Here is a 27,607-nt window from a genome sequence, read left to right as displayed (position 1 = left end):
TGTGTATAATGCAGCTTCGATTCGCTCCTCCGCCTGTCGTTCACCACCTCCTTCATTCTCCCCCATGTTTCTCTCATCTGTATATCTTCCAATACCCTCAATTCTTTCCCATCTGTATTTTTGACCATTAAGATTCTCTAAATCTAACCCTTGCTAATCATCTTACATTTATCTCAGCCCCCACCTCTTTTATTCTCTTACCCCACCTCTTTTGGTATCTCTCACCACTTCCTTTCTCATTATCTCATTGTTCTTGACATTTCCTCCTTCCACTCTTATATGTCCCCCTTTTCCACTTACCCCTCTCTCTTCTAATTTTCTATATATCCCACTCTAAGCTCCCTCACACCTCTCCTTTTCACTTACAATCTTCACAGATGTAGCACTGTCTCCTTTTCATCTTCGGTTTCTCTACTCATCTGGTTAAGCCTTTCCTTACATAGTCAGTGTTTCGCTCAATATCCATATCCATCACCCTCTTACACCATCTGAATCCTGCTGTGTTGATTTTACTCTTCTGACTCACCACTCACTCCTTCAGTCCCATTTCCTCCTCATTCTTTCCTGCTAGTTTATTACATTCTCTTTCAATTCCCTTTGTTATCTCTCTTTGGATTTTTTTCTTTATATATGTTTTACCTCTACTTTCATTGCTTCTGTCTGTCTTCCCATCTCTATGTGATCCCATTTCACCATGGTCTCTTTTATTTCTTTCGTCCCCATCGTAAATTATTTTCTTATCCCTCAACATACATCTTCCAATAAGAGATATATGTTTGATAATGATTTTTCTGTTTAGATAATAATAAATGATAAAAGGTTGATTATTTACCATCTTGGTAAAATGAAAAGGTAGCACTCGAACAGCTGCTAACAGTGATGTTTTATACATGTGGTTCAGTCGACGCGTTTCAGCTCTCACAAGCCTTCATCACAATTGAAGCCTGGCCACCACCATTGTGGTATGAGAAAGTATTGGTTGTACTTTCCAATGGTTATTTATTCTTATTTTGTATTCATGCAGTATCTGATGTTTCTTTTTAAATGTTTTAATGTTCCATGCATGCTATTTGGAACGCTTACTGACCGGGTGACGGTCTGGCTCGTGATCGGACCAGTCGGGCAGTTGCCTGCTGCTCTGGAGGCGGACGGCAACTTGGTTGGTCGTGGGTTCATCTAAAGAAAGGACTGGATTAATTCTTCGTCTGGCTATCTGATCTTCCTTTCCTGACTACTTACTTCCCTGCGTATGAAACCCTACACTACAACTGTTTTTAAAGCAATCAGTTAAAAACATTAAAAAAATAATGCTCATGGACTGAGATGAAAGAAATATTCTATCCAACATCATCAACTTATTTCACTCCATCATATTTCAGCAAGTTGATGTTCCACAAAGCTTCATATTATTAATGTACATTATAAATACTATGAAATGTTATTAATGTCCATCATTGCTAAATAAAATCTCTTTGACCGGATTTAGTGCACTGTATAATTCTTACAGCTCATGAGGGCGATGCGTCAGGGTTTTTGAAAGGTAGCCAGCCACTTGGGAGTCTTTCCCCCTCACCCATAGTTTCCACACAACCAGTGCATCAAGTTATTGAAATGCTCAACAGAATGGAAGGACTCCAATCCTGCCTGGTGTAACTGTCCCATTTCTTCTTTATCAGGAATGTGGCTTGCTGAGGAAGGGCTCTGTCCTGCTGGCAGATAATGTTGTGTATCCTGGGGCCCCGGAATTCCTGGAGTATGTTCGGAACAGTGGGCGGTACGACTGCACAAACTTCCCAACACATCTGCAGTACTCGAAGAAGGAAGATGCTCTGGAAAAGGCGGTCTACAGAGGCTGACGTGGCCTTTGCTCCACAGTGATTGGCTGCAGGAGGTCAGGCCTGTGCAGTCATCCATGGCTGTCTGTTATTGTGAGAGACTGAGATTGATTTAAGTCTCCAAAGCACAGGGAGGTTTTTATGCTTTCATTCCAAGGCTTTCTTGAATCATCATGGTTATAATGCATGTAGACAAATAGGGGCATATTTACAAGGGAACGGCGGAGCGTGGCATTAAGCAAACATTGCTTCTCCATGCTGAAAATGCAGGGATGCGCCGTACTCCCAAGAATGCGGCACACCCCTGCGTTTCCCCTAGTGCTGGCGTGGAGTCCAGCTGCCTACCGCCAACGCAGGCTCCTTTGCACCATAGTGCAAGGGTGTCTGCGTTGGTGAAATTATTGTTTACGTGCAGGGAGATCTTCCAGCAAATAAACAGTCATGGTGGTTTGAAACTTCTATGTGTGCTCCTGATGCAGCACACATAGAAGTTGCAAACTGTCATGTTTTGGGATTGTTTATGTGCAGGAAGGGTCACTTTCCAGCACATAAACAATCAATTGCAATTTGCTGTTTCTATGTGTGCTGCACAAAGCAGCCACATGGAAACAGCAAAAACAACGAGAAATAAAGCATTTCTCCTTTTTTCGCCTGTTAAAGAACAAGTTTTTCCTGGTCTTAATTTTGGTGATGCATCGTATTTACGCTCCCCTTGTAAATAGGGGGCAGCATTAAAATCAATGAGTGTTGCGGTGGAACGCCCATTGCAACACCCATTGCCCTCCCCTTTCACACTAAGTACAGCATGAAAGGGTGCCTTATTTAAATTTCAGCGTTAAGCCACATTTAGTGCAAAGTTCAAACATTTCTATTGGATATGTTTTTCACATAAACACATTCACAATGTTGTGGCAGCCTTAAATCTAATTTTCTCATAACCTTTATAAAATGTCCATTTATAAATGTCAATTACAGAATTTCCTGAAGAAATGACCCAACATAGTAATATCTGTTTGCAATCCTGTATGTGTCAATGGCCACCTACTGATTTGCGAACAGGTTTGCACTTTGTGATGCAGCTTCTGTACACGGAAGCTGTATCAGATATTGTGCATTCATAGGAGTGTGTAAAGCCACTCGACTTATCCATAATAGCTAGGCAGGTCGCTATTTGTAACCCCTTTTGAATAGGAAGGAACATAGGAATGGTGGTCTGAAAGGGACTGAAGACCTCCAGACCTACATTTACATTCCTAAATGGAAACCCCTTTTTTGGTCGAGCCTGGACAGCGCATGCTCTGCGGCATGCTGTACTGGAGTATGGAATAGAAGCCCCACCCACTCTCCGTCCATATTTGTCATTGGCTGGTGTCATTATCCTTCGTAAATGCTGACTTCTGGTTCATTAATAGGCTTGTTAGTCCTTCCTTTGTACTTCCTTGTCTTCATTTGTAACCTCCCATGAGGGCAGGCCCTTTTACTTTGGTTGTTTCACAGTACGCTTTTTTAGTCTGTAAGCACTATTTTCTTTGAGTTTCTCCTACTGCAGGCACAACATGCTTTCTTCCAACATACAGCACCCCATGCATGCTTTCACTTTCTGAGCAGCCCGGGACAATGTGGCTGCTTTGAAGTTAAAAAGGTCTTGCATTTACAAGAGTTTGAGCTATTGGCATTGTAAATGACAATGCCTTTAATTTATGTGTTAATTAGCAAAACAGATAAATAAAAGGCATTGTCATTTACAATGCCAATAGCTTAAACTCTAGCAAATGCGAGACCCATAAAGTAGCCTGTATCACTTAAAAGAGCAGGTGCACCTTTTAACCCCTTCGCTGTGTGGTGTTTTCCCCCCGCTGTGCGGGGTGAGGGGAACTGCACGCAGCGCCGCCGTGCTGGTGACGAGCTCAGCCAGTCATGAGGCACAGCGGAGCTGCACTCATGACGAGCTGAGCTCGTCACAGCCACATCCGTTTTCGAATGTTCAGCACAGCGGGGATATTACGTGCGAACGTTCCAACCGCCGTGCCGAGCTCAGCTCGTCACGGGTGCAGCTGCACTGTGCCTCATGACGAGCTGAGCTCGTCATGAGCATAGAAGAGGTTAACAAACATGAGTTTGCTTACCCCCCAATGACTCCAGCGCGGCACACAAAAGGGACCTTGCACTTCAGTTACCCCAACTCAGGGGTCGATAACTAATGGGTGGTTTGTGAATGTAATTTCAGTTGCAAACCATTAATACATGACATTCCAGATCACAATTATAAGGGAAGCTCCTTTCATGTCCTTCCCCAATTGTGATTCGTAATCAGTGGCAAAATCTCCTTTGTGAGATGGAAAGGACTTTCTCATTTGTAAAGGGGCTTTAGTACATCACAAAGCACACCTTGTGATTTTACTAATGACACCACCACAAACGTGTTTGGTACATCAAGCCCACAGTCCATAAAAACACAACATTCCATTTATCAACAAAAGTACAAAAATCAGTGTCCCAGGTTGTAGTTAAAACTATCTGGTTGTGGACAGATTTGTCAGTTTTTCTCTGACATCTACATAGTTAACACTCCCAAATAACGCGTCCCAATGTTTGTGAACGGCCTTAACCCTTTCTGTGCGCCGCACGGCCCCCGGCCAGCCGAAGTCATGGTGGGTGTGTGTAGAGGATGGCCGTGGGCCGCCGAACCACGCCCAGTCATAAATCACCCGCACTGCGGCGGAATTCGCACCGCGGTCAGCGGGTTAAAGAAACTGTCAAGAGATGGGCCAAGTGTATTGTCCCAATAACAGATTGAAACTAAGACCCAGGATTTCTTTGTTATCATGTTCCTCTAATGACGCGTCTAATTATTAGCAGTAATGATAGGCATCCTTTGATCAATATATTGCAATCTGTGATCTTCAATCTTAAAGCTCTGATGTGTTTTGCAAGTGAGCGCCACACATGAGATATCCATTTAAATTACCCAAGTGGACTGCGTCCCCAGTGAAAACTTAGTGGAAATATAGGTAATGTTCCCTAGGGCCATTGGGTTCTGCTGTAAGTTTGCTTTTCAAAACTCAATAGAGTTTATTGCTTCTCCAGGAGAGGACAACAGATAGTGATTACTGAAAAATTTAAAACTTTTAGTTCTTAATTAGCAGTATAAAACACAAACCCTATACAATATCTATTCAACAAACTCACATAGCCTGCTTCTATCCCCTGGGACTTGTCTAACTACACAATAATGTGATTGCACCATATTACATACTGGGAGATTGTTTGGCCTAAATAACAAAGCATTTTGCCTATCTGCCACAATTGCAATAAATGTACCACCCTAATTTTTTTAAAGTCTAATAAATATGTAAAGGGAATTAAGCAAGGAAGTGTTGGCCACAGAACTGCCAACAAGTGTCTGAATTCGATGAAGGCCTTTAACTTTGGCCAATCACACATTGGTTGGACTGCATTTATGTAAATTCATCTTTTGGTATTTGTTGTCTGAGCTGTTGCTTAAATAGTCATGATATTAATAAAACCATCTTATAGTGTTTCGATGCTACCATACTACAATATTAAGCACTTTGTAAATAGACTATGTGTATCTATGTGAGCCGCGGGTGCGTTAAAACGCGCATTTTGGAAAATAAAACATTTCAATAAATCTAAGACATTTTGGCATATCAAATCTTTTAATGCAGTTTGTACTCGTTTGTATTTTGCTTGTGCAACATACTGTTGTTTTGCAGTTCAAAGGCAAAATTTCATTCTGATGCAAGGCCTGTCTCTAATACAAAGTCTCTCACCGATGAAAGGTCAGTCTCTGATACAAGGTCTGTCTCTGATGCCAGTATAAAAGAAAAGTCCCACTCTGGTGGATCATCAAGAGAAAGAAGAATAGCAGAAACATTTGGAAGTACCCTCACCTGGTGTTGGTATGGGTGAGACATGCAACTTTGTAATTGTAATTTATATTTATATAGCGCATTATCACCAACGGTCTCTAAGCGCTTGCTTTGGTAACCCGTCCTGGTTTTTCCCTGTGAGATAACCCGTACTGGGCACCCCCAAGGTGAAAGCCAGGCATCCCGCCGCGGGGGGCCATAGTGGAGATTAAGCAAGCTATTGCCCAGAGTTGCAGAGTGTGAACCCGTGATTCGAGCAGGCACCAAAGCGAGAATTATCGAGTCCGTGGACATTTTGGGCTCAAGACCCTGCCGCGTCGGGAATTGAACCCTGGTCCCGGGTCTGACCTCTGCTTCATGGTCTGCCTCTTCTAACCATTGAGCCACACTTTGACTTTCTACATTAGTTAAATATATTGAAGTAATGAGCTTCAGTCGAAAAAAGGTGATGGTACAAGGACTCAACCTGGGGGCTGATGTCAACATATATCAATTGTACATAGATAGAGGGGAGGTCTGCTGGGGAGGTGAATGTACATATGAGCTTGTGTGGGAGAACACGAACTGGCATCTCTAGAGGGTTGGGGAGTAGTGGTTTTTACATGTTTTAGATTTATGTGGATAACAACATGTTTAGACATTAACCTGCTGTGTATGCACAATTGTGATGTGTAATAATAAAGGATACAAAGTTCCACAGAAGCCTTTCTTGCAGGTGATAAACCAATGCTTGATGAATGAGGTTGAGCCTCCAATTCATTAAGATCATTCTTTCACGTGTGGACGTTGTACCCAAGTGTCTGTCTTTCCTTTGTGTCTCTACCATGACCTCTCCTGCTGAATGTGGACATGTCAGTGTTGTTCACTAAGGATATTCCAGGTCAGTTGGGCACTGACCGTGGCCTGCAGGTTGGTGGTGTCCTGTTCATCTAATGTATCCTATTTACCCATGGCGCCTGTGTTTAAGTATTCTGTGGACAGGGCGCGACAGTCTGATTCCGTCATCCCATGGGAAGCTTCCTTGCATATGCTATTTACAAAACTAGATTTGTGCTTTGTAAAGTTGGGATATATATATATATATATATATATATATATATATATATATATATATATATATTTAACATTTTATTTTAAAGTTTTCATGGGAATAACCGTGCACAAATAGAAGTTACAATTCTAAGTCCCCCTTCCCGCCAATCTGACTTTGTTCACATCACTGTATTGTCAATCGCGCAACTTCCTTCACTCAGGTATATACACAGCCATTTAGCCAACAACCCATAGCTGGGCAGGCGGCGCTTGAAAATATATACGAATGTATGCATCAACATAATAGACAGTTCTTCCCAATCAAAAGAGAAAATAGACAGGGCACTTGATATCAAGATAAGATCGTTTCTCAGGGTCCCCGAGAGGTTGCCCTCCGCCCTGAACATTCACAGTGACCCTATGACTCTTCTGCCGAGCGAGCGGCCCCTTTATTAGCCAGGTATGTCTGGTACAGCCCCCAGAAGTTTTTAGGTCTGCTAGTGGGGGGCAGGAGTTCACTATAGTTCTCCGACTGCGTGCAGCAATACAATATATCATGCGCCCAACGCTTGGGTGTAGGCATGGGGCCTCTCATCCAGGGCCAGACTGGCCATAGCGGGCACCAGGCAATCCCCCGGTGCGCCACATGGGTGGGGGCCGGTTTCGGGGCCCTGGGGGCCGTTTTTGTTACAGGGCCGAAAATCAGCCCTGTACCAAAATCGGCCGAAAACCGGCCACCGCGAAAAGCTCGGCGGCACCTCCAACACCCCCCCTCCCCCCGAGTGGGGAGGGGGGGCCCGGCTGAGCACTTTGCCAGGGCCGGTTGTGGTTCCCAGTCCGGCCCTGCTCTCATCCAACAGCATGCAACAACCCTCCGGGCTATGAGCAGGCCCATGTCCACCAATCTCCGCGCCGCCCTAGGGAGTTTTTTGGTATATCCTAATAATGCTACCAAGGGGTCAGGCGTGAGGTCAATCTCTGCTATGTTACTAATATCGGCAAATACATTTTCCCAGAAGTCCCCAGACACCAGGGCATTGCCATGCGAGGTGTAGAAAGCCTGCTTCAGGGGCATGGCACCTCTCACAGTTCACAGTATTTCATAGCCCATACCTGCATAGTCTAGCCGGAGTGTAGAATACCGTGTTAAGGAACTTAAAGTGTACCAGTCTATGTCGGCCATTGAGGGAGAGTTTCCTAGTGTTAGTGCAGCAGTATCGCCACATATCGTCATTAAGAACAGTTTGCAGGTCAGTCTGCCATGCCAGCCATGCCTTAGTGTATGTGTGCCCTTTGTGTGCCTGAGATAATTTGTACAGGTTGGACAATAGTTTTTGGGGAGAATCGGCCTTGATGACGTAAGTGAGTTCCAGAACTTCTGGAGGCTCCGCCATGTCTACACCCAATAAGTCGGATAAAGCGCAATGAACTCTATGAAACTAGAAACGTGTCAGAAGCGGCGGCGCCTCGCAGTCGCCCGCAACCTGCTCCCAAGTCTTGGCCACCCCATCGCTGAACAAGTCGCCTGCGACTTTGATGTTCAGTTTCTACAATTCAAGAATCACCCCTTTCTCCTGGAGAGTGGGCAGCCACTGGGCCCAGTCCACCGGCATCACAGTGGAGTATAGCAGAGCGCCATCTTGTGCCTGCAGAAGGCTGTGCCAGGCGTGGTTTGTGGCCGTGATTGAGGCCAGTACTCCAGTCCTATGATCTGTCGGCTGGAAGATCGTATGCGGAAGCGAGAGACGGCTGGCGAAGAGTGTTTCCATGCGCACATGTGGAATGTCGCGGTCTCCATGTATCCAGGTGTGCAGATGAGCAGCCTGTGCCACTCTGTAATATAATTCTAGGTCCGGAGCACTAAGCCCCCCCATGGCGTAGGGCAACGTGAGTAGCATCCATTTGGCTCGTGGTTGTCCACCCGCCCAGGCTAGTTTAATCATTAATTGTTGTAGTCGTAGGAAAAAAGATTTGGGGAGGACTATGGGAATAGTCCTAAATAGAAATAAAAATCTGGGTAGCACAACCATTTTCATTATGGATATTCGTCTCATTAGGGAGAGTGGGAGCTTACACCAGGCCGCAATGTCGTCTTCCAGTCTGCTAAAGGCAGTGCCGTAGTTAGCTCTAAATAGGATCTCTGCATCGGTGTGTAGTTGGACCCCCAAGTACCTGACCGTGTCGGTGGTCCACTGTAGTGGATACTCCATAGTTGTGTGCTGCGTAACAGGAGTCAAGGGGAAGGCTAGTGACTTTGACTAATTGACCTTCAAGCCCGATAGCGCACCAAATCGGACCACCTCTCTAAGTACCGAGGATAGGTTACTATCCGGGTCTCAGACGTACAGTAGGGTGTCGTCTGCGTATATTGACACTACAATCTTGTATACTGGAAAACCCATGCCCTCGTTCCTGTGGTACTCGCGAAGGGCGCATGCCAGTTGTTCTGCCACCGGGCATATAGAAGGGGCAAAAGAGGGCACCCCTGCCTGGTGCCTCTACTGATGGGAAAGGAGTCAGTGACCAGGTCGCCCATTCGGAGCCTAGCCCGCGGCTGATTGTATAGTGCTCCTACCATCTGCAGGAAAGGCTGTCCTAGGCCCATACGTTGCAGCACCGATCGCATAAAAGGCCACTCTACTGAGTCTAAGGCCTTTTCCATATCAAGGAATACTGCTAGTGCCTTCCTGTCGCACATGTTGTATCGGGCCCAATACCGTCCGGATGTTGTATACCAGGTTCCTGCTAGGGATAAATCCGGCCTGTTCTGGAGCTATCAGCTTTGGTGCAAGGAGCACCAGTCGGGTGGCCAATACCTTAGCGAATAGTTTAGCATCGACATTCAGCAGAGATAGAGGCCTGTATGAGCTACACTCATCCAGAGGTTTGCCTGGTTTCAGTATAGTGACCAGGAGCGCCTCCCTCATGGATTGGGGCATGCTGCCCTCCAAGCAAATATCGTCAAAGAGAGCCGATAGGTGGGGGAGCAGTTGGTCTTTAAAAGCTTTGTAGAAGCCCGGCGCGCTGCCTGACTTCATACTGGACAAAGCCTCCAGTATTTCGTCTTTTTCTATAGGGAGCATAAGGAATTCCCTATGCGTGTTGGTCAGTGTGGGAATTTCAATGTGGCCGAGGTAGTCATTTATGTCATCCTCTAAGTCCCCACTCTTTGATGTGTACAGTTCAGCATATTAGGCCTTAAATACGTTCGCTATGTCAGTTTCGTCAGTGAGCACCTCTCCGTCTGTGGACTTCACCTTGGTGATATGTTGTCGCCCTCTCTTCCCTCCCAATATCCTGGCCAAAACTGCACTAGGTCTTTTTCCCTCTCCGTACACCCTAGCTGCGGCATATTTCCCCATGTGCCTATTTTCCCTGTCTGCCTCCTCATGATATTCAGTGAGTAGCGTCTTAATTTCATCGCCTATCGAACTATCCGCTAGTCTGCTCTGTCTGCCCTCCAAGTCAGCCAGCTGTCCCTCAAGGTCGGCTAGTCTCTGTCTAATGGACTTAAGTATCCCAGAATGTTTTGACATTGCTAAGCCCCTGATATATACTTTGAATGCCTCCCACACCACTTGGAAACTGTCCACAGAGCCCACATTAGCTTCAAATAATAAGTCTATTGCGCCAGCCAGTTCTCCTCTGAACACCGGGTCCAATAGGGAGTATGGTGGAAATCGCCATGTGAATGGCGTTATAGCCTTTCCCGGGATACGTTTCTCCAAAAGCACCGGCAAGTGGTCTGACAGGGTCCTAGGTAGTACTCTGCAGTCCCTAATTTTACATAACCTGGAGGAGGGAGAAAGCCAGTATTCTATCCTGGTGTGGATGTCATGGTAAGCGGAGTAGTGTGTGTAGCCCCCCTGTTGTGGATTTCGGGAACGCCACACGTCCTCCAAGCCCAAACACATTATCACTAAGCCTGGGCGTAGTTCGCGTAGCCGCACTCCGCGGAGCTACGCGAAGATGCACTTGCACTCCGCGAACTACGCATAGCTCCGCGAGCATGCGTAGTAGCTTGCTTGACCCGTTCGCGAGCCATTTTTTGTCTTCGGGAGCGCCGTGGAACTCTGGAACCTGCTCGACACCACATCTCCAGACGTCGCCTTCCTCACGGAAACATGGATGAATGCCTCCTCAGCGCCCGACATCGCCGTCGCCATCCCGGATGGATAAAAGATCACCCGGAGAGACCGCGTCAACGAGACAGGCGGAGGCATCGCCATCGTCCACAAGAACACCATCCGCATCATGACCAACTCAGACGACACCCTCACAGCCGCTTAACATCTTCACTTCCAGATACACACCGACCCCAAGACCACACTCAGAGGCACCCTCATCTACAGACCCCCAGGACCTCGCACACAATTCAGCGAAGACATCGCAGACTTCATCAGCCCGCACGCCCTCGCCTCCGCTGACTACATCCTCCTAGGGGACCTCAACTTCCACCTGGAGAACGACAACACCACCACCACCCTGCTGGACAACCTCGCCAACCTCGGACTCATGCAACTGGTGAACACCCCCACCCACTACGCCAGACACACGCTTGACCCAGTCTTCTCCTCCAGCAAGTACATCTCCTTCAGCCACTCCACCGGACTCCACTGGACAGACCACAGCTGCGTCCACTTCAGCTTCAGAAAGACCACGACTCACCACCACCCGCAACAGGTTCCCCGCAGGAACTGGAACAAGATCACCACCGACCAGCTCACCACTTCACTGAGCCAGAACCCTCCCGCCAGCTCAACGGACCCCAACCAAGCAGCCAACAACCTCACACAGTGGATCACCAATTGCCCTCGCCCAACCAGCCTCGACCACTCGCAGTCCGGCTTCCGCGCCAACCACAGCACCGAGACCGCCCTCATCGCAGCCACTGATGACATCCGAGCCCTGCTCGACAACTGGGAAACAGCGGCCCTCATCCTCCTGGACCTCTCCGCAGCATTCGATACGGTCTGCCACCGCACCCTAGTGCAGCGCCTCAGCAACATCGGAATCCAAGAGAAGGCACTGGAGTGGATCATCTCGTTCCTCACCGGAAGAACCCAGAGAGTCCGCCTCCCCCGTACAGATCCAAGGCCACCGAAGTCATATGCGGCGTACCACAAGGATCATCACTCAGCCCCACCCTCTTCAACGTCTACATGAGCCCCCTCGCAGCCATCGTACGCCAACACAACCTCAACATCATCTCCTACGCCGACGACACCCAGCTGATCCTCTCCCTCACCAACGACCCAGGAACCGCCAGAACCAACCTACACGAAGGGATGAAAGACGTAGTCGAGTGGATGAGGAACAGCCGCCTGAAACTGAACTCAGACAAGACGGAAGTCCTCATCCTTGGATCATCACCCTCCGCCTGGGACGACTCCTGGTGGCCCCCTGCCCTGGGCAGCGCACCCAAACCAACGGACCACGCACGCAACCTGGGCTTCATCCTGGACTCCTCCCTCTCGATGACCAGACAAGTCAACGCCGTCTCATCATCATGCTTCAACATCCTACGCATGCTCCGAAAGATCTTCCGATGGCTCGCCACCGAAACCAGGAAGACGGTCACACAGGCACTCGTCACCAGCCGACTGGACTACGGAAACACCCTCTATACCGGAACCACAGCCAAACTCCAGAAAAGACTCTAACACATCCAGAACGCATCCGCACGACTCATCTTGGACATCCCCCGACACAGCCACATCTCCGGACACCTGAGAGACCTTCACTGGCTCCCCGTCAGCAAGAGAATCACGTTCCAACTCCTCACCCACGCACACAAGGCCCTCCACGACCTGGGCCCCAGGTACCTCAACAACCGCCTGACCTTCTACACTCCCACCCGCCAGCTACGATCGACCAGCCACACCCTCGCCGCCGTGCCACGCATCCAAAGATCCACCATGGGAGGAAGATCCTTCTCCTACCTGGCAGCCAAGACTTGGAACTCCCTCCCCATCCACCTCCGCCTGACCCAAGACCACCTCTGCTTCAGGAAGCAACTCAAGACATGGCTGTTCGAGCAGTAGCGGACCCCCCTCCCCCAAGCGCCTTGAGACCCTCTGGGTGAGTAGCGCGCTATACAAATATCCTGATTGATTGATTGCCTGCATGCTCGGGATGTGTAGCGCGCGAAGTTACCCATGAGGTTTGTCCCCCCCGCTCGCGTCCCCTTATTTCCGGTCACTACTAACGTGTTCGCGAGTTATTCTGTGCCAGATTGCAGTTTCTGCGTGTTCGGCAACTCGATCTTACCGACAAGCATCCTCGCGCACGCGAAAATGCTATTGAGCGCGCGAGAACTACGCTACGCAGCAGTTTGCGGAGTATTCGACAACTTCGCGTTCTCCGCGGAGCGGCCGAAACTCCGCAAACTCCGCGAACGGAGCGTAGTTCTTCGCCCAGGGTTAATTATCACACTCTGCAACTCCAATGCGGCAGCCGGGGTCTACGATAAGGGCCAGCTGACCTATCCAGCACAGGGTTCAGGATGAGATGGAGATCTCCCCCCCCACAAAAGGCAGTTTGGGTCATATTGTTTGGCCTTGGCAGCGAGGGTCTGATAGAATTCAGGTGAGTCATAGTTAGGGCCTTATGTGTTAATAACTACTAATTCCGGAGGAGCTTCGCGGGCAAGCAAGATGGCCGCGTAAGCTCGGAGCTCCGGAGACCCTCCGACCCTCCGCATAAATCCTGATCGAAATCCTGTTCCACGGTGGTGGATTCTTGTTGGTGAATGGTCGTGGAGACGGGATCTGCTGTCCGATTCAAAATCCGACACTTAGAGACGAAGATACGTCGTGCTGAAGATTCGTGCCAGGGACGAACCATTGTCTCGGTGATGGCCGACGGCAGCGACATCGAAGCGCATGATCGATATGCCGAGTGAGTGACTCCTGCGCCAGCCGGCGGAGTAAGCGAAGTTGCGAAGTGGCCTTTCGCTGAATGAACATCTGCGGCTGCTTCGCTCCACACCTGCTTGAGTACTCGTAGGGGTTTCGGTGTGCCACCCTTTGTTCAATCCCCGGCTCCAACATGGCGGGCAAGGGCGACCCAGACAGAACGGTGAACCGGGTCAGTAGGAAGACGGTCCAACCCCAGACAAACAAGATTGACCGCTATGCCCAACAAAGGACCTCGCCGACCGTGGCCGCCCATTCAAAAGACACTCTACGTGCGGGTTCGCCGGACGAGTCAGAGCCGACACTCCGGGACATCACGGGGGCTATAGCTGGCTTCAGACCGGAGATGCACAAGCAACACGAGGTCCTGACGCACAAAGTTGATACCTTGGCGATCGATCTCAACCTGATCAGGGCCGACCTCGGCAAGACCAATGACAGAGTGAAATCACTAGACATCAAAACTGCTAGCCTCACGACTGATGTCTCGGACCTGCAGACGGAGGTCCGGAACCTGAGGTCTGTCAACAATCTTTTTTCGAGGCGGTTGGAAGACTTTGAGGGACGTGCCAGGCGGCAGAACGTCCAAATTATTGGGGTTCCGGAGGATGCAGAGGACTCGGCCACCGATCTCTTCGTCGAGGAACTGATAAAGACTCATCTGGCCCCTGCGGGCCTCAGCCATTTCTTTTCAGTTGAGCGGGCCCACAGAATGCCGGGTGGACCGCCCAAGTCGGGCGCCACGCCACGACCCATCATAGGCCGCCTGTTCAACTTCAGAGATCAGGATGTGATCCTACAGGCCTCGAGACGGCATGGGCCCCTCAAGTTCCAGAACGCGGATGTCAACTTTTACCCGGACTTTACTAGGGCGGTTCAAAGACAGCGTCAAAGTTTTGCGGGAGTGAAGCGGCGTCTCAGAGACTTGGGGATGAAGTACTCGATGATGTTCCCCGCTAGACTGCGTATTGAACACGATGGTCGTGCTGTATTTTTCGACATGCCTGAAGTTGTGAGCGACTGGCTTGACACCTTGCCGCACAGACGCGAGGAACAGGAGGAACACTCGGAGGGCGCCTCGGGAGGCCCTGATCGTCAGAAGTAGAACTCATTTCACTAACTTTGTCGGTCGGTGTTCCTGTTGACTATGACCTACAAGCCATACTGTTGCACTTTATTGTGAATATCCTTCTTCTTAACATGGAGGGTGGCGGGGGGGACTACGTGATCCCCTTTCTCCTCTAGGGTCTTCTTGTAGTTTAGTTAATGGGGCGACAGGCACACTGCTGGTTGGGGGGGCTATTTAGTCTGGTGTAGGGTGGGGGGTGGTGCGAGGGTTGGTTTTGTTTGCTTTCTTTGTTTCTTCTCTCTTTCTCTAAGGCAATGCAACGAATTCTCTAATTCTTTCACTGTATCTATGAGGCCTACTGGGGTTGGCGGAGGCCCGAGGTTTGACGATGGGGGGTAGGAAATTAAAAGTTCTGTGTTGGAATGTTAACGGCTTGGGTGATCGCATCAAGAGAGGGGTGGTTTTGCAATTGTTTAAGAGATGTATGCCTGATGTTATTTTGTTACAGGAGACGCACTTGGTGGGAAATACGTGTCGAGCGCTTACCAGGAAGGGTTTCAAAATGGTGGCACATTCAGGGTTCTCCTCGGGGTCCCGGGGGGCAGGGATTATGATGCGCACGTCTCTCCCATTTGAGATTGACTCCAGTGTTGTGGATGAGAGGGGGCGGTACGCTGCTGTCACGGGAAGATGGGAGGGGCGGTCCCTGACTCTGGTTTCAGTTTATGTTCCCCCGGGGCTACAAAACAACACTTTTCAGGACCTTGGAGGCGCCATTTTGAGCCTACCCGAGGGGTTGCTTATTGTGGGTGGTGATTTCAACTCAGTCTGCTCGGGGACCTTGGACAGACATCCGCCCAGAGATCTCCGTAGTTCACAATCCTGGTTGCCCGATTTCCTTGACACCATGGGACTGATTAACTGCTGGAGACTTATGCATCCCACCCAGAGTCAATACTCATTTCATTCCGGGGCGCACGGTAGCCTCTCTAGAATAGATTATGTCCTGGCCTTGGCGGCCCATGCGCCGGCAATTTCCGCGGCCCGCATGCTGGCAAGGGGCATCTCGGACCATTCCCCGGTCTGGGTGTCTTTCAAATTCGATATTGTGGTTACCGAGCGGCCTGTAGTAGTTAACCCGTGGTATTTTAGAAACCCGAAGACGCGCGGACTCCTGGCCAGAGCTATTGAGCTCTATTTTTCTGAGAATACTGGGTCGGTCGCATCTGCCGCCACTTTATGGGAGGCGTTCAAGACGGTTCTGCGAGGTGAGGCTCGCACCCTCATAGCGGACGTCCGCAGACACAGAGATGCCGACATGTTGCGCATCGAAGCAGAGATTATGGAGCTGGACTCCCAATTGGAAGCGGGCCCGACGCCTGAGTTGCTCTACACCCTCTCGCTTAAGCAAACAGAATATCGCGATATTGTCTCCGATGCTGCTAAAGTCATGGATAGGGAACAACAGGGTAGAATTTATGATGTCGGAGACAAGGCGGGCACGCTCCTTGCTTGGCTTGACAAGAGGAAAGAGAGCTGGTCGCGTGGTTCCGGAGGTGTTGGGGGACGATGGCCTGCTTGTCACTTATCCGAGGGCAATAGTTGAGTCGTTCTCTGACTACTTTCAGGGCATTTACACTTCGGTCTCGGACCGGTCTGAGACCGAATCCTGTGCACTTTTGGCGGACCTAGATCTCCCATGCCTGTCGGAAACGGACCGTGACGACTTGGATAGGGACATCACTGCGGACGAGATAGCCCTTGCCATTCGTTCCCTCAGACCTGGTAAGGCGCCCGGCCCCAATGGTATTCCAGTGGAACTGTATAAAATCAAGCCTGATGTCAATTCTCCACCCCTACGGAACATGTTCCTGGAGGCGCGAGAGACGGGCATGCTTCCCCGCGACCAGAGGCTGGCCCCCATTGTGGTTATCCATAAGGAAGGGAAACCAAGAGATTTGTGCCGGTCGTATTGTCCCATCTCTCTGTTGAATGCAGAGCCTAAGATTCTTGCCAAATTGCTGGCCAATCGTTTGATTGGCGCAATCGGCGACTTAGTGCACCCGGACCAGTCGGGCTTTATTCCACATCGCAACACTGCCCTTAACCTTCGGAGACTCCACGGAGCCCTGGCTAGGGCCCACACACTCAGGGAGCCAGCTGTTCTGGCGTCATTGGATGCCACGATGGCGTTTGACTCCCTCGAATGGAACTACCTGTGGGCAGTGTTGGCGAAGCTCGGCTTCGGTCCGGAATTCGTAGGGTGGGTTAAACTTCTGTATGCCAGCCCGCTGGCCAACGTGACGGTCAATGGTCGAGTTTCCGCGTCCTTTGCTCTTCAGAGGGGCACTAGGCAGGGCTGTCCTCTGTCGCCCCTTTTGTTTGCACTGGCACTCGAACCATTGGCAGCCTGGATACGGCACCACCCTGACATACATGGCATTCGCTGGTCCCCTGGATTCGAGGACCGAGTATCATTATATGCAGATGACATCCTTCTGTATCTTACCTCCCCTTGTAAATCTCTCATCGTAGCATGTGACGTGCTTCGACTCTTTGGCCAGCACTCTGGCCTGGTCATTAATTGGTCGAAGTCGCATTTATACGTTCTGAGAGGGGGGACACCTCGTCTTCCGAGGGACTGTGGCATACAGGTGGCGAGACAGGGATTTAAATACCTGGGGATTTATATCTCAACTGACCCCAAGGCACGCTACGAGAACAATTTGCTTCCCCCTCTTATTCGTCTCCGACGTGATGTAGAGGGGTGGCGTAAACTTCCTCTCTCCCTGCTTGGGCGCGCGGCGTTATTTAAGATGATGTCCCTGCCCAGGTTCCTGTATGCCCTGCAAAATACTCAAGATCCGTCCCGGACAGATACTTTGGGGAAATCGAGAGCTTGCAACGTGCCCTGCTCTGGGATGGCCGGCCACGCATTGCTATCACGAAGCTCACGCTCCCATGGTATGATGGGGGCATAACATTGCCCGACGTGCGGAGATACTACTGGGCCTCTCAGTTGGCGGCCATTAATCACGGTCTTTACGGCCCGGCGGATAGTCCAGGTTACGCCATGGATCGGTGGCTCCTGGATGGCGGGAAATACCATAGGGCGCTGTATACGAGATCTCTTGATAGGCGGATGTCTGGGCCAACGAAAACCGCTGTGCACATCTGGAGGACGATCACAAAGGCACAGGGGTGGAAAGGCAAGCTTACAATGGCTACTCCACTTTACGACTCCGAGATTTTGGGTAAATTGTGGCACACTAAGGGGATCGATAAGTGGGACATGATCGGGATCTCTAGGGTGGAAGACATGATGTTGCGAGGGGAGGTGAAGTCTTTTGCCCAACTACAGACGGAGTTCCAGCTGGGTGGAACGGAATATTTTCGGTACGCTCAGCTGCGACATGCACTCCTGTCCGCCATGCCGGAGGGCGAGGCAATTCCCGAAAGTTCTCCCCTGGAAGACCGGGTACTGGACGGCCACATGCCGGACAGCGCTATTTCCCTGACGTATAAAAAACTGATTAATATTCGCACGGACCTTCTCCTGGGGGTGAGAGATCAATGGGTACGGGACGGGATAGAGATCGAGGACTGGCAATGCGCAGTGTCATCCCCCAAGGAGGTCGCTATCCCCGCCCGGCTTCGATTGGTGCAATTGAAGATCCTGCACAGAGTCTACGTCACTGGCCCCAGATTAATACACATGGGACATTCGGTTGACGTCCTCTGTCGGCGTGGCTGTGGCGCTCTCGCCACCTTCATGCATATCATTTGGGAGTGCAGTGTGATAGCTTCCTACTGGAGGCGGGTGCACATGATCATGAGTGAGGTGACCGGGGTGGAAGTACACGCGGAGGCCCGGAGATGCCTCTTAAATATCTGGGGTCCGACAGATTACAACACTGTACAAACCCAGTGGGTTACCATTGGGAATATGGTCGCAAAGCGGGACATTGCACAAATGTGGGGAGCGACAACAGCCCCGTAGTGGTACAGTGGAAGGCCAACATGGATTGGTGTATGTTCCGAGAAAAGACTGTGTATGTAGCCAGGGGTAAACCCAAAAAATGGCAGAAGGTGTGGGGGGCTTGGAACGAGTATAGGGGTGACATCTGCATACCACCGGAATCCGCCCCACTGGAAGAACACCTGACCCCATAGCCTATAACTCCAACTGACGATTTTGTATCACTACTATCCTGTGTTTCCTTCCCCCCGTGGTTCTATGTGTCCATATTGTTCTGAATCTAACTGTTATCATTGTGCCTAGCCGACTCCCTGATTAGGCCCCACTACATAATGGTTTAATTGCCTTCTTTCTTAGCGCTTGTTTTGGCGCCTCTTTCTGTACTTGTTCCTTCTTCATAAAATATAAAAAATGGAAAATCATAACCTTCACACGTTCTGGTACCTTGCTTCTTGCACTTTGATTTATTGCTTTTTGAGTTGCTGCCTAGCCTCCGGGATGTAAGGCTGAATAGCTGTGTGCACTATTTGAAAATAAAGGTTTTAAAAATTAAAAAAAAAACATAACTACTAATTCCAGACCTGGTCCAGTGCACTTAGATATGACAAATCTACCCTCTGTATCTGCTACTAGGGTTTGTAACGTAAGCTTAGATTTCGGATTTACCCAGGTTAATACACCCCTGGTGTGCGAAGTGAAGCCAGCTGCGGTAATATTGCCCTCTAAGACTCTACAACGCAGCATCTTGCTGTTCATAGGGAGATGGGGCTCCTGAATTAGAGCTATATCTATGTGCTGATGCTGTAGGTAACTGATAACTTTTCTGACTTTTCGGTGGTCATTTAGGCCACGGACATTCCATTTGAGTGCCTTGAGTCTGGGAACATGCAGAGTGTCAATCTCAGTAGTCAAGTCAGCCATTCCAAAAGATTGCAGGACGCCCCAAGTGCGAACATCACGCATGTGCCTAATATGTGCATTGTGTCAGAAGTCAGATAGGACACTCCCCCATTATTAACTAAACATTCCCTCCCCAAAATCTCTCTACCCCCCACCCACAGCAGACCAACCCCAACATGGCCTTGCATGGTAGAACCCCTTCCTCCCCCCTCCCGACCCTGTTAGCTAACTAGAAATCCCCCGAAGGGGCTAAAGGTGCATACAGCGCGGGGCCAAGGTAGCCAGGCAGTCAGTAAGTTAACTGAGTACGGTACTAGCCTGAGACCCGGCCCGTAGACCACCGCCTAGCATCTTTGCTTCGGCTAACAGAAACAGTCTAGCACCAATTAACCTGTGGTCCGCGCAGGCCAGGAGTGTACATTACGAGCAGCCGCCCCTACACATACCTCTTGCACTAAACACAATCTCAATAAACCTATTAGCTATAAACCCAATAGGCTGGATTCATACATAACGTGTGTAACTGAATAATCTCACCTACAATCGGTTCAAACCGTTAACCTGTTCTCGATCAGAGTTATTCTGTCCACCCCCAGCCCGGGAGTATAGAGAGTGCCAGCTTCAATTCCAGTCCCGGGCCTGACACAGTTCTGGTGATCGAGGTAGGTAAGCCCATCTTGAGCAACTAGTTCGTTGTCGGGCCATGTCAGTCCTGTTCGTCGAGCTGACTCAGATTCCCCTCGCCTTCCGCCTGGCTGCCGGTGTCCTGACGATGTTCTTTGGACCACACCTTCAGGGCCTGCTGCAGAGCTTTAGGGTCCATGAAAATATGGGAGTGACCTTGCCGGTTAATTCTCAGTTTTGCAGGGTACAGCATGGCATAATCGAGCCCAAGATCACGAAGCGGTTTCTTGTATGGGGCGAAATGCCTGCGCTCCTCCTGCACTTTGGCTTTTAAAACTACTTGCGCCTCCCGCTTCGCGGGAGACGCTTCGCCTCTGTGGTTAGGAGCAACGTTTGGGGGCAGTTAAACGAACTTTCGCAGGATTCTGAGGCCCAGGAGACCGCAGGGCCAACACTGCTACCGAAGCTCCGCCCCCTCTCTCACCGGGGCTTTAAACTACTTGCGCCTCCCGCTTCGCGGGAGACGCTTTGCCTCTGTGGTTAGGCGCAACGTTTGGGGGCAGTTAAACGAACTTTTGCAGGACTCTGAGGCCCAGGAGACCACAGGGCCAACACCGCTACCGAAGCTCCGCCCCCCTCTCACCAGGGCTTTAAAAACTACTTGCGCCTCCCGCTTCGCGGGAGACGCTTCGCCTCTGTGGTTAGGCGCAACGTTTGGGGGCAGTTAAACAAACTTTTGCAGGACTCTGAGGCCCAGGAGACCGCAGGGCCAACACCGCTACCGAAGCTCCGCCCCCATATCGTAATATCCTTAAAGGTAACTTCCTTTTCCCGCCCCGCAGGACGCGCGCGGGCGGCGCACGGCTAAGCCCGGGCAAAGGGCGGGCCCTCTTAGGCCCTCAGAGGCCAGAGGAGGTCGGGCTGGGCCACGGACTTTGGGCCTGCATTCAAGGACTTGTTTACTCAAGTGAGACTTTAATTGTATTTCACTTGTTAACGGTTAAAGTGCATTTGAAGCTTGTTGTCTTGTCCTATATTTGGACAATGTCCAAAGTAAATAAAGCTAGGTCTGCACCTGGATTAGGTACTATGGATAATTATCTGGTAAAAAAGGTAACTCAAATTAACAGTGAATGTAGGGCCTCATTAGGTCGTGGGAGTAACCGGGTGCCAGATGATGATGTTATGCCGTCCCTAGCTGTAGACTTAGCCATAGATGATGTACCTGAAGTGAGCAATAGGTCGGTCATGGCTGTTGAAGCGCAGGTTCATGTTGATTTCGAGGAAAATGTATCCCACATATCTACTGAGGCAACTACTGAGCAGCCTTTGCCCTCCCCTTCTCCTAGACCATTGAGATCATGTAGGAAGCCACTGACTAAACGCGGGGGGAAGCATGGAAAGAAAAGAGCAGATATAGTGCAACTAGCGCCAAATAGCCCTGCCAGAGAATCTGAATTACATGTGGGGAATAATGTAGCGGCCACAAACATTAATCTGGAGCAATTTGCTCTATTGATTAGTACCCTTGAAGAAAAACTAGAGGCAAAGATTGAAGAGTTAATGAAACCCCTGACAGCTAAATTGGATAGTGTGGCCCTAGAAGTTAATAGATTAGGTGTATTGATAACAGCACACCTATCTTCTACCTCAGCCGTAAAACCTAAGACTGTGGATAAGGGTCATAATAGAGATGGGCAGGGCACTTGTAGAATGCCTTCACAGCAGAATAGTCAGAAAATGGCTGTAACTGAATCCGCAACATCTGGTTCTACACTCTCAATCGGTCGGAATACCCAGCCTATAGTAGTTCCTGAGGGTAACCCAAATATTAGACAAGTAAAGAAAAGTCGCTACATTAACCTTCCTCCTGATTGTGCACCTTATGTGGCTGTTTTAACAAATGTTCCGCCCATTGATCCTTATTTAGCTCAGCCACACGAGGAATCCCATGATTCATTAAAAAATAAAACAGTATCATGGTTGAACAATAAATGTGGCTTCCCAATTGCATACTCTGACCAAATTTTGTCAACTCGAAGGGTTAACTGGATTGGCCCGTCTACAAAAACATCTAGTGGGGACTGTATTGTAGTTAATTTCAAACACCAACACGTGGCTACAGTTCTATTAAGAGCAGCCTCTTTAGTTTACAATGTGAACAGTGTGTGTGTACGTCCCCTTGGGTACTTTTATACCCATCTAATTAAAGCCCCTCCTAAACGCGGGGAAACTGGTCCATTTATCCCTTCCCAGCCTCCGGTCCCTGAAGCAGCATATCGGTACAATGTTGATAGTCATGGTATGAATGGGTTCAATGTTGTAACGCAGAACAGATTTGATTCACTCTCAGGCCTGGAGGCGTGCGATTGACGTGAGGAATCTGATGGACAAGTAACAGAGACATTGGATGAAATGGGACTTGAGGAAAGCACACGGGCAAAATTAAGTGGAAATAATGTAATTTCTTGGAACATTGCAGGATTGGGTGCCAAGATGGAGGATTGTAATTGGATTATGTACATCAAGCAGTTTCAAGTTATCTGTTTGCAGGAGACTTGGTCAGTTGAATGTAACCATTTTTTGGAAGGTTACAAAGCATTTTATGTTCCTGCAATAGCAACAACTAGGGGAAGAGCAAAGTGGGGAATGGTCACGTTCATCTCTGCTGCGTTATCGTGTAAAATTCGCAGAGCTATTACAAACAATTCTGGTATTATCGGTCTAATTTTAACGGGAGAAAACTGTATGTCTGGTTTGGTCAATTTTTATAGTGCTGTCAATCTCTGCTCAGTTAATAGTGAGATATCCGCGCTGAATGTTTTTATTAGAAATTCAATGAGGGATTGTATCCACAACCTTATGATATTGGGTGATTTTAATGTTCATCCTTGTGGGGATCTTCTTCTGAAAAGTATCTCGGATTTGCATTGTCCGCGCTTAGAGGGTATGCATTTGGAACATACGACAGAGGGGGAACTTTTTAACGATCTTCTTAATGACTTAGATCTAACACCGACCATGGCATTGACGGACCCTACAAAGTGCTTTGAGATTCCATCTTTTAAGGGGCATGGTAGGGGAACTTTTATTGATTATGTACTAATAACATCCCCAATGCAGTCCTTTGTGGATTCCTTTGCCATTGAACATAGTGAATTCAGTGATCATAATCCACTCACTGTTCACTTGAGGGGTCCCTGGATAGCTAATGCTGGCCCAAATCTCATCTCAGGTAGGGTAAGCACAACTGATGGGAGACGTCGTCTTAAATGGTCTAAAGTTACCCTAGATTTGTTGTATAAACATAATAAAACCATCCTGGCATGTACACAAGAAGCCCCACAACCGAGGAAGGTTCTTGAAGCCTTCCAAAGTTCGTCGGCCAAGGTAACACAGTTATAGTCTGTCCCAGCAAAGAAATTTGAATCTGTGGGACCAAAGTGGTTTAATTGAGATTGCTCTAAAGCAGCCAGAAATTTAAGTTTGGCACTAGCAGCTAAACCGAGAATAAAGGAGACAGTTCAACTGTGTCGTAAATACTATAAATCCACTATTACCAAACACAAGGAATTCCTAAGAGAGGAGGCATGGAGAGAGATTCTTGACCCTTCCATTTTGCGGTGTAGCTCTAGATTCTGGCCGATAATGAAGAAACCTTTCCTGGTCCAGGTACCGGGTGATGGCCTGGAATGCTACATATCGAAAGAAGAGTGGGAACCACACTTTAAGCAATTCTATTGTAGCCCGGTGGATGAAAGGCCTATTTCCGCTCCGAGTGTTAATGGTCAGCTGATTCGTTTTTCTAGGGGTGAGGTTATCGAGGGTATTGAGGGACTAACAGCTGGGAAAGCTCCTGGCCCTGATGGGATTCCTCCTGATCTATTTAAATCTGAGCCAAGTTTTTATGAAACTATTTTAGAGTCCGTTTTTAATGCTGCAGCAAAATATGGTTGTCCACAATCATGGGGGGTCTCTACGATTGTCCCGGTCTTTAAGAAAGGGGACAAAAGTAGCCCAAAATTTTATAGGCCTATTTCCTTAATAGACTCCATGGTTAAAATCATAGGAAGAGTCGTACTGCAGAGACTTTCGGATTGGACTTCGGCGATGTTAAACGCCCCCAGGGTCTTCAATTCGGCCCCCGCTGCACACCGGAGTGTGGCTAGTGCCAGCTGGTGCTTTCCTGCTGTGAAAAAGACAGCTGATGTAGGATTGCTAATGGATTATTAAGGCGGCGGCACAGAGCTCGGGAATTACGCATCCGCCATCAGTGCCGGCAAGCTCCGCCCCCCAAGTTTGGGACATATTTATGAGGGAATGGCGTTAAGCAAACATTGCTAATGCCACGCTCCGCTATTCCGAAAAGGCAGGGATGATCTGTATTCACTAAAATGCAGCGCACGCCTGCATTTCCCCTAGCGCTGGCGATAAATCTTGCTGCCTAGCGCCAACGCAGGTGCCCTTGCACCATAGTACAAGGGTGTCTGCCTTGAGGGAAAGATTGTTTATGTGCAGGAAGGTGTTCCAGAATGGCAGATAGTAACTTCTATGTGTTTCACCCTTGTAAATAGGGGGCAACGTCAAAATCAATGGGTGTTGCGGTAGAACGCCCATCACAACTCCCATTGTCCGCTGCTTTTACGCTAAGTGCTTCATGAAAGAGGGCCTGATTTACAAGGCAGCGTTAATCCATGTTAAGTGGATTAACGCCACCTTATAAATAGGGTGAAGGGTTTGTCGTCACAGGAACATCGTAAAAAGTGACGCTCGTGTGGCCATACGCCCTTGTAAATATGCCCCTATGTTTGTTATCCTCTGTAATGTGGTTTCCCAATCCCATGTTCACCTTCTTGCAAGGTCGCACTTTGGAAAAGTAACAGGAAAAGGAATGCTTCATGTGACTGGTATTTGAATTGCGGGTACGGCAGGGCTTAATTTATGCCGGTGCTTTCCGGTGCTTAGCACCGGCACTTATATGACAGGGCCGGGTCTACACTCTGCATCTGCTGCACTGCGTGCACGTCAAATTTTTCAATTATTTAAAGTTACACACTACTGACTAGTGTCTGTCTGTCACCCTGTCAGACTCGTGCCACAGCGTGTTTTTTTTGCATCGCAATCGCCTCTCCAAGGAGTAAGTGAGTCGGTCACAGAGTCACACGCACACTGTGACTATGAATATTTAAACTGTGCTGAAAATTAAATTGAATCTTGATGACGGCGTCGCCTCGCACTGCGCACCGCGGAGCCGCCTTATTAGCCACTTACTTGTTTGTTGCTGGGGCGGGCCGCAGGCCAGAGGAGAACACTGGTTTGGGCGTTTTTTGGGCTGGATTTTGGTGGATGGGGTAGGGGCTGTGCGTCAACATGTGCAGTGTTTTTTACACACATTGCCACGCCCCAGGATAACCACTGCAGCGGCGTGCAACAGGCAGCTCGCTCACCACGACCTGCAGTCAGTCACTGCATTCAAGTGAGACCCTTAGACCCCCCCTCCCCACCGCCCCCCCCCCGGCCCCCACCCCCCCGGACCGACAGTCGTGGCGCAGGTTGAGAAGGGTATTGATCAGCCATACTGTGGCGAAATTAGTGTCTGGTTGCCAATTAAGCAGCAGAAGCAGCACCCATCCCGTCCAGGCCCCAAGTAAGTTCCTAACGACCACCTTAATTAAAAAACCAATGCCAATATCATCCTCACAATCATGTGATTTTCCAGTAGGGTGAGGCGGGGGCACCAGCCGCAGTACGGACCTGCCGCCTGCCGGGGTTAAGAAGGGTCACTTAAGTCAATAGTTAGATAAACAGCACCTTTGTGCAAACAGTTGAACTAGAAATGTTTGCACAACTGCAATTTAGCATTTTGTGTATGGAATCACTGGTGCAAATCTTGCCTTTTCAGTGGTGGCACATGTAAATGTCGTTTTTGCACCAGTCGATCGGTACAAATTCTGGTTTAAACTAGAAAATATGTGAGAAGCAATGACACGATTGGTGGAGATGGTAAAATGTGTAAGATGAAAAACTTGGGATGTTTCCATTTGAAAGCTTCTTTTGAGGCGCTATAGGCTCGTGACGGCTCCTATATTAATAGTTGTCGAGCACCAGAGGAAACTGTTTACTATTTGGGGTGAAATACATTTTTTTGAAACTTTTCAGAAAACGAATGATTGGAATCACGTTATTGGCAGACGTAAATCACAATCACTCCACAAGTCGGGAGTAAATTTATGTGGCCGTGGGCTCCAGCACCAGAGCGTTGGCGGGGGTGATGCACGACGACCCAATCCCGGGGTCCCAGCCCATTACATTGGTAGGCAATTCATTACCACAGCGGGATGGCACTGTGATGCTGTTAGTGAGTTATTAGTGCCAACCGCATTATAATGACCCCTCCTCACACCCACTTACTCAGAATCTGCAGGTCTCACACCCCCACTCGGAGTCTGTATCCAGGAGCACGAGCCATGACTGAACCTGAGTCCAATACACACCGCTGCCTCTCCCGTTTGTCACCACATCTGGGCCTCTAATCACATGTAACCACATCACCCTCGCTAGGGGGGGGCCTCAATCCCCAGTGACCACGTTCAGAGCCTATGATCTGAGTAAATGATTGTCACAGGAGGGGTCTATAACAGCATGGGGGAAAAGGTCAGAAACCCACCCTGAAGAATGAGTAATTTAATGCATTCATGTGTTTAGTGGAATTGATGGTGTATTTAGAAGGTATTTCCTGACCTACGGCGGTCTGACCTTGACCATGGACTACTGCACGTGCACAGGTAGGCTAGGGTGCCCAAACATGGTTTCACCCGCACATATAAGAACTCCACACAAAAACTCCTACACATAGGTAAGTGGGTTACTACTGCTTTTAACACAGAGAACCTTTTGTTACTTGCAGTTCACAAATGTAATCCTTGTAATATAGCACAGTGAGCTGTAACGTGACTCCTACACCTTGTAACCCTCACTGCCTTAAGTAACACATCCTGTATAGTGATTTACACACATATGATTTATTGTCAAGGTAGAATCTGTACGTGTGATGTAAGGCGCCCTGACACCCTGCATTGGGATGAGTAGCACCATAAAGCAACTCAAACAAAATAGTTATATTTAAACTGTTATTTGTGTGAATACTGGGACAGACAAACATATCTGATACTCTTTCAGTGCATGCATATCTCTTATTTACAGGGGTTGGGCAAAGTCAAAAGCATGCCTCTTTAGTACCTGGGAGGTGATACCAAGCTGTGTGCCTTTGTTTGCCCTTCATTGCATTTGCATCTGGGTGTGAGGCCCCAGAAAGCTCACAGGTAGGACACTCTAAGTAAAGGGGGCCTGATGGCCCC

The 27,607-nt window shown here is 49.0% G+C and overlaps 1 protein-coding gene and 1 pseudogene across 2 annotated transcripts in view; both read left to right on the top strand.

Annotated features, from left to right (window-relative positions):
- The window catches only part of LOC147678868 (catechol O-methyltransferase-like), a 185,616-nt gene extending 180,124 nt beyond the window's left edge, over positions 1–5,492 (top strand). For both annotated transcript variants that reach the window (XM_086942626.1, XM_086942625.1), the window contains one exon: positions 1,677–5,492. In XM_086942626.1, coding sequence (XP_086798752.1) covers positions 1,677–1,856 — 180 coding nt within the window. In that variant the 3' untranslated portion in view covers positions 1,857–5,492. The remainder of the gene's footprint in view (positions 1–1,676) is intronic.
- A 17,253-nt stretch (positions 5,493–22,745) lies between these two features.
- Positions 22,746–24,482, top strand: LOC147678867 (uncharacterized; annotated as a pseudogene).
- Positions 24,483–27,607: the final 3,125 nt, after the last annotated feature.

This window comes from Lissotriton vulgaris, chromosome 11 (genome assembly GCF_964263255.1).
Source record: "Lissotriton vulgaris chromosome 11, aLisVul1.2, whole genome shotgun sequence".
NCBI lineage: Eukaryota > Metazoa > Chordata > Amphibia > Caudata > Salamandridae > Lissotriton > Lissotriton vulgaris.
Note: the sequence above shows the minus strand (reverse complement) of the source record. Positions and strands in the feature narration are given on the sequence as shown.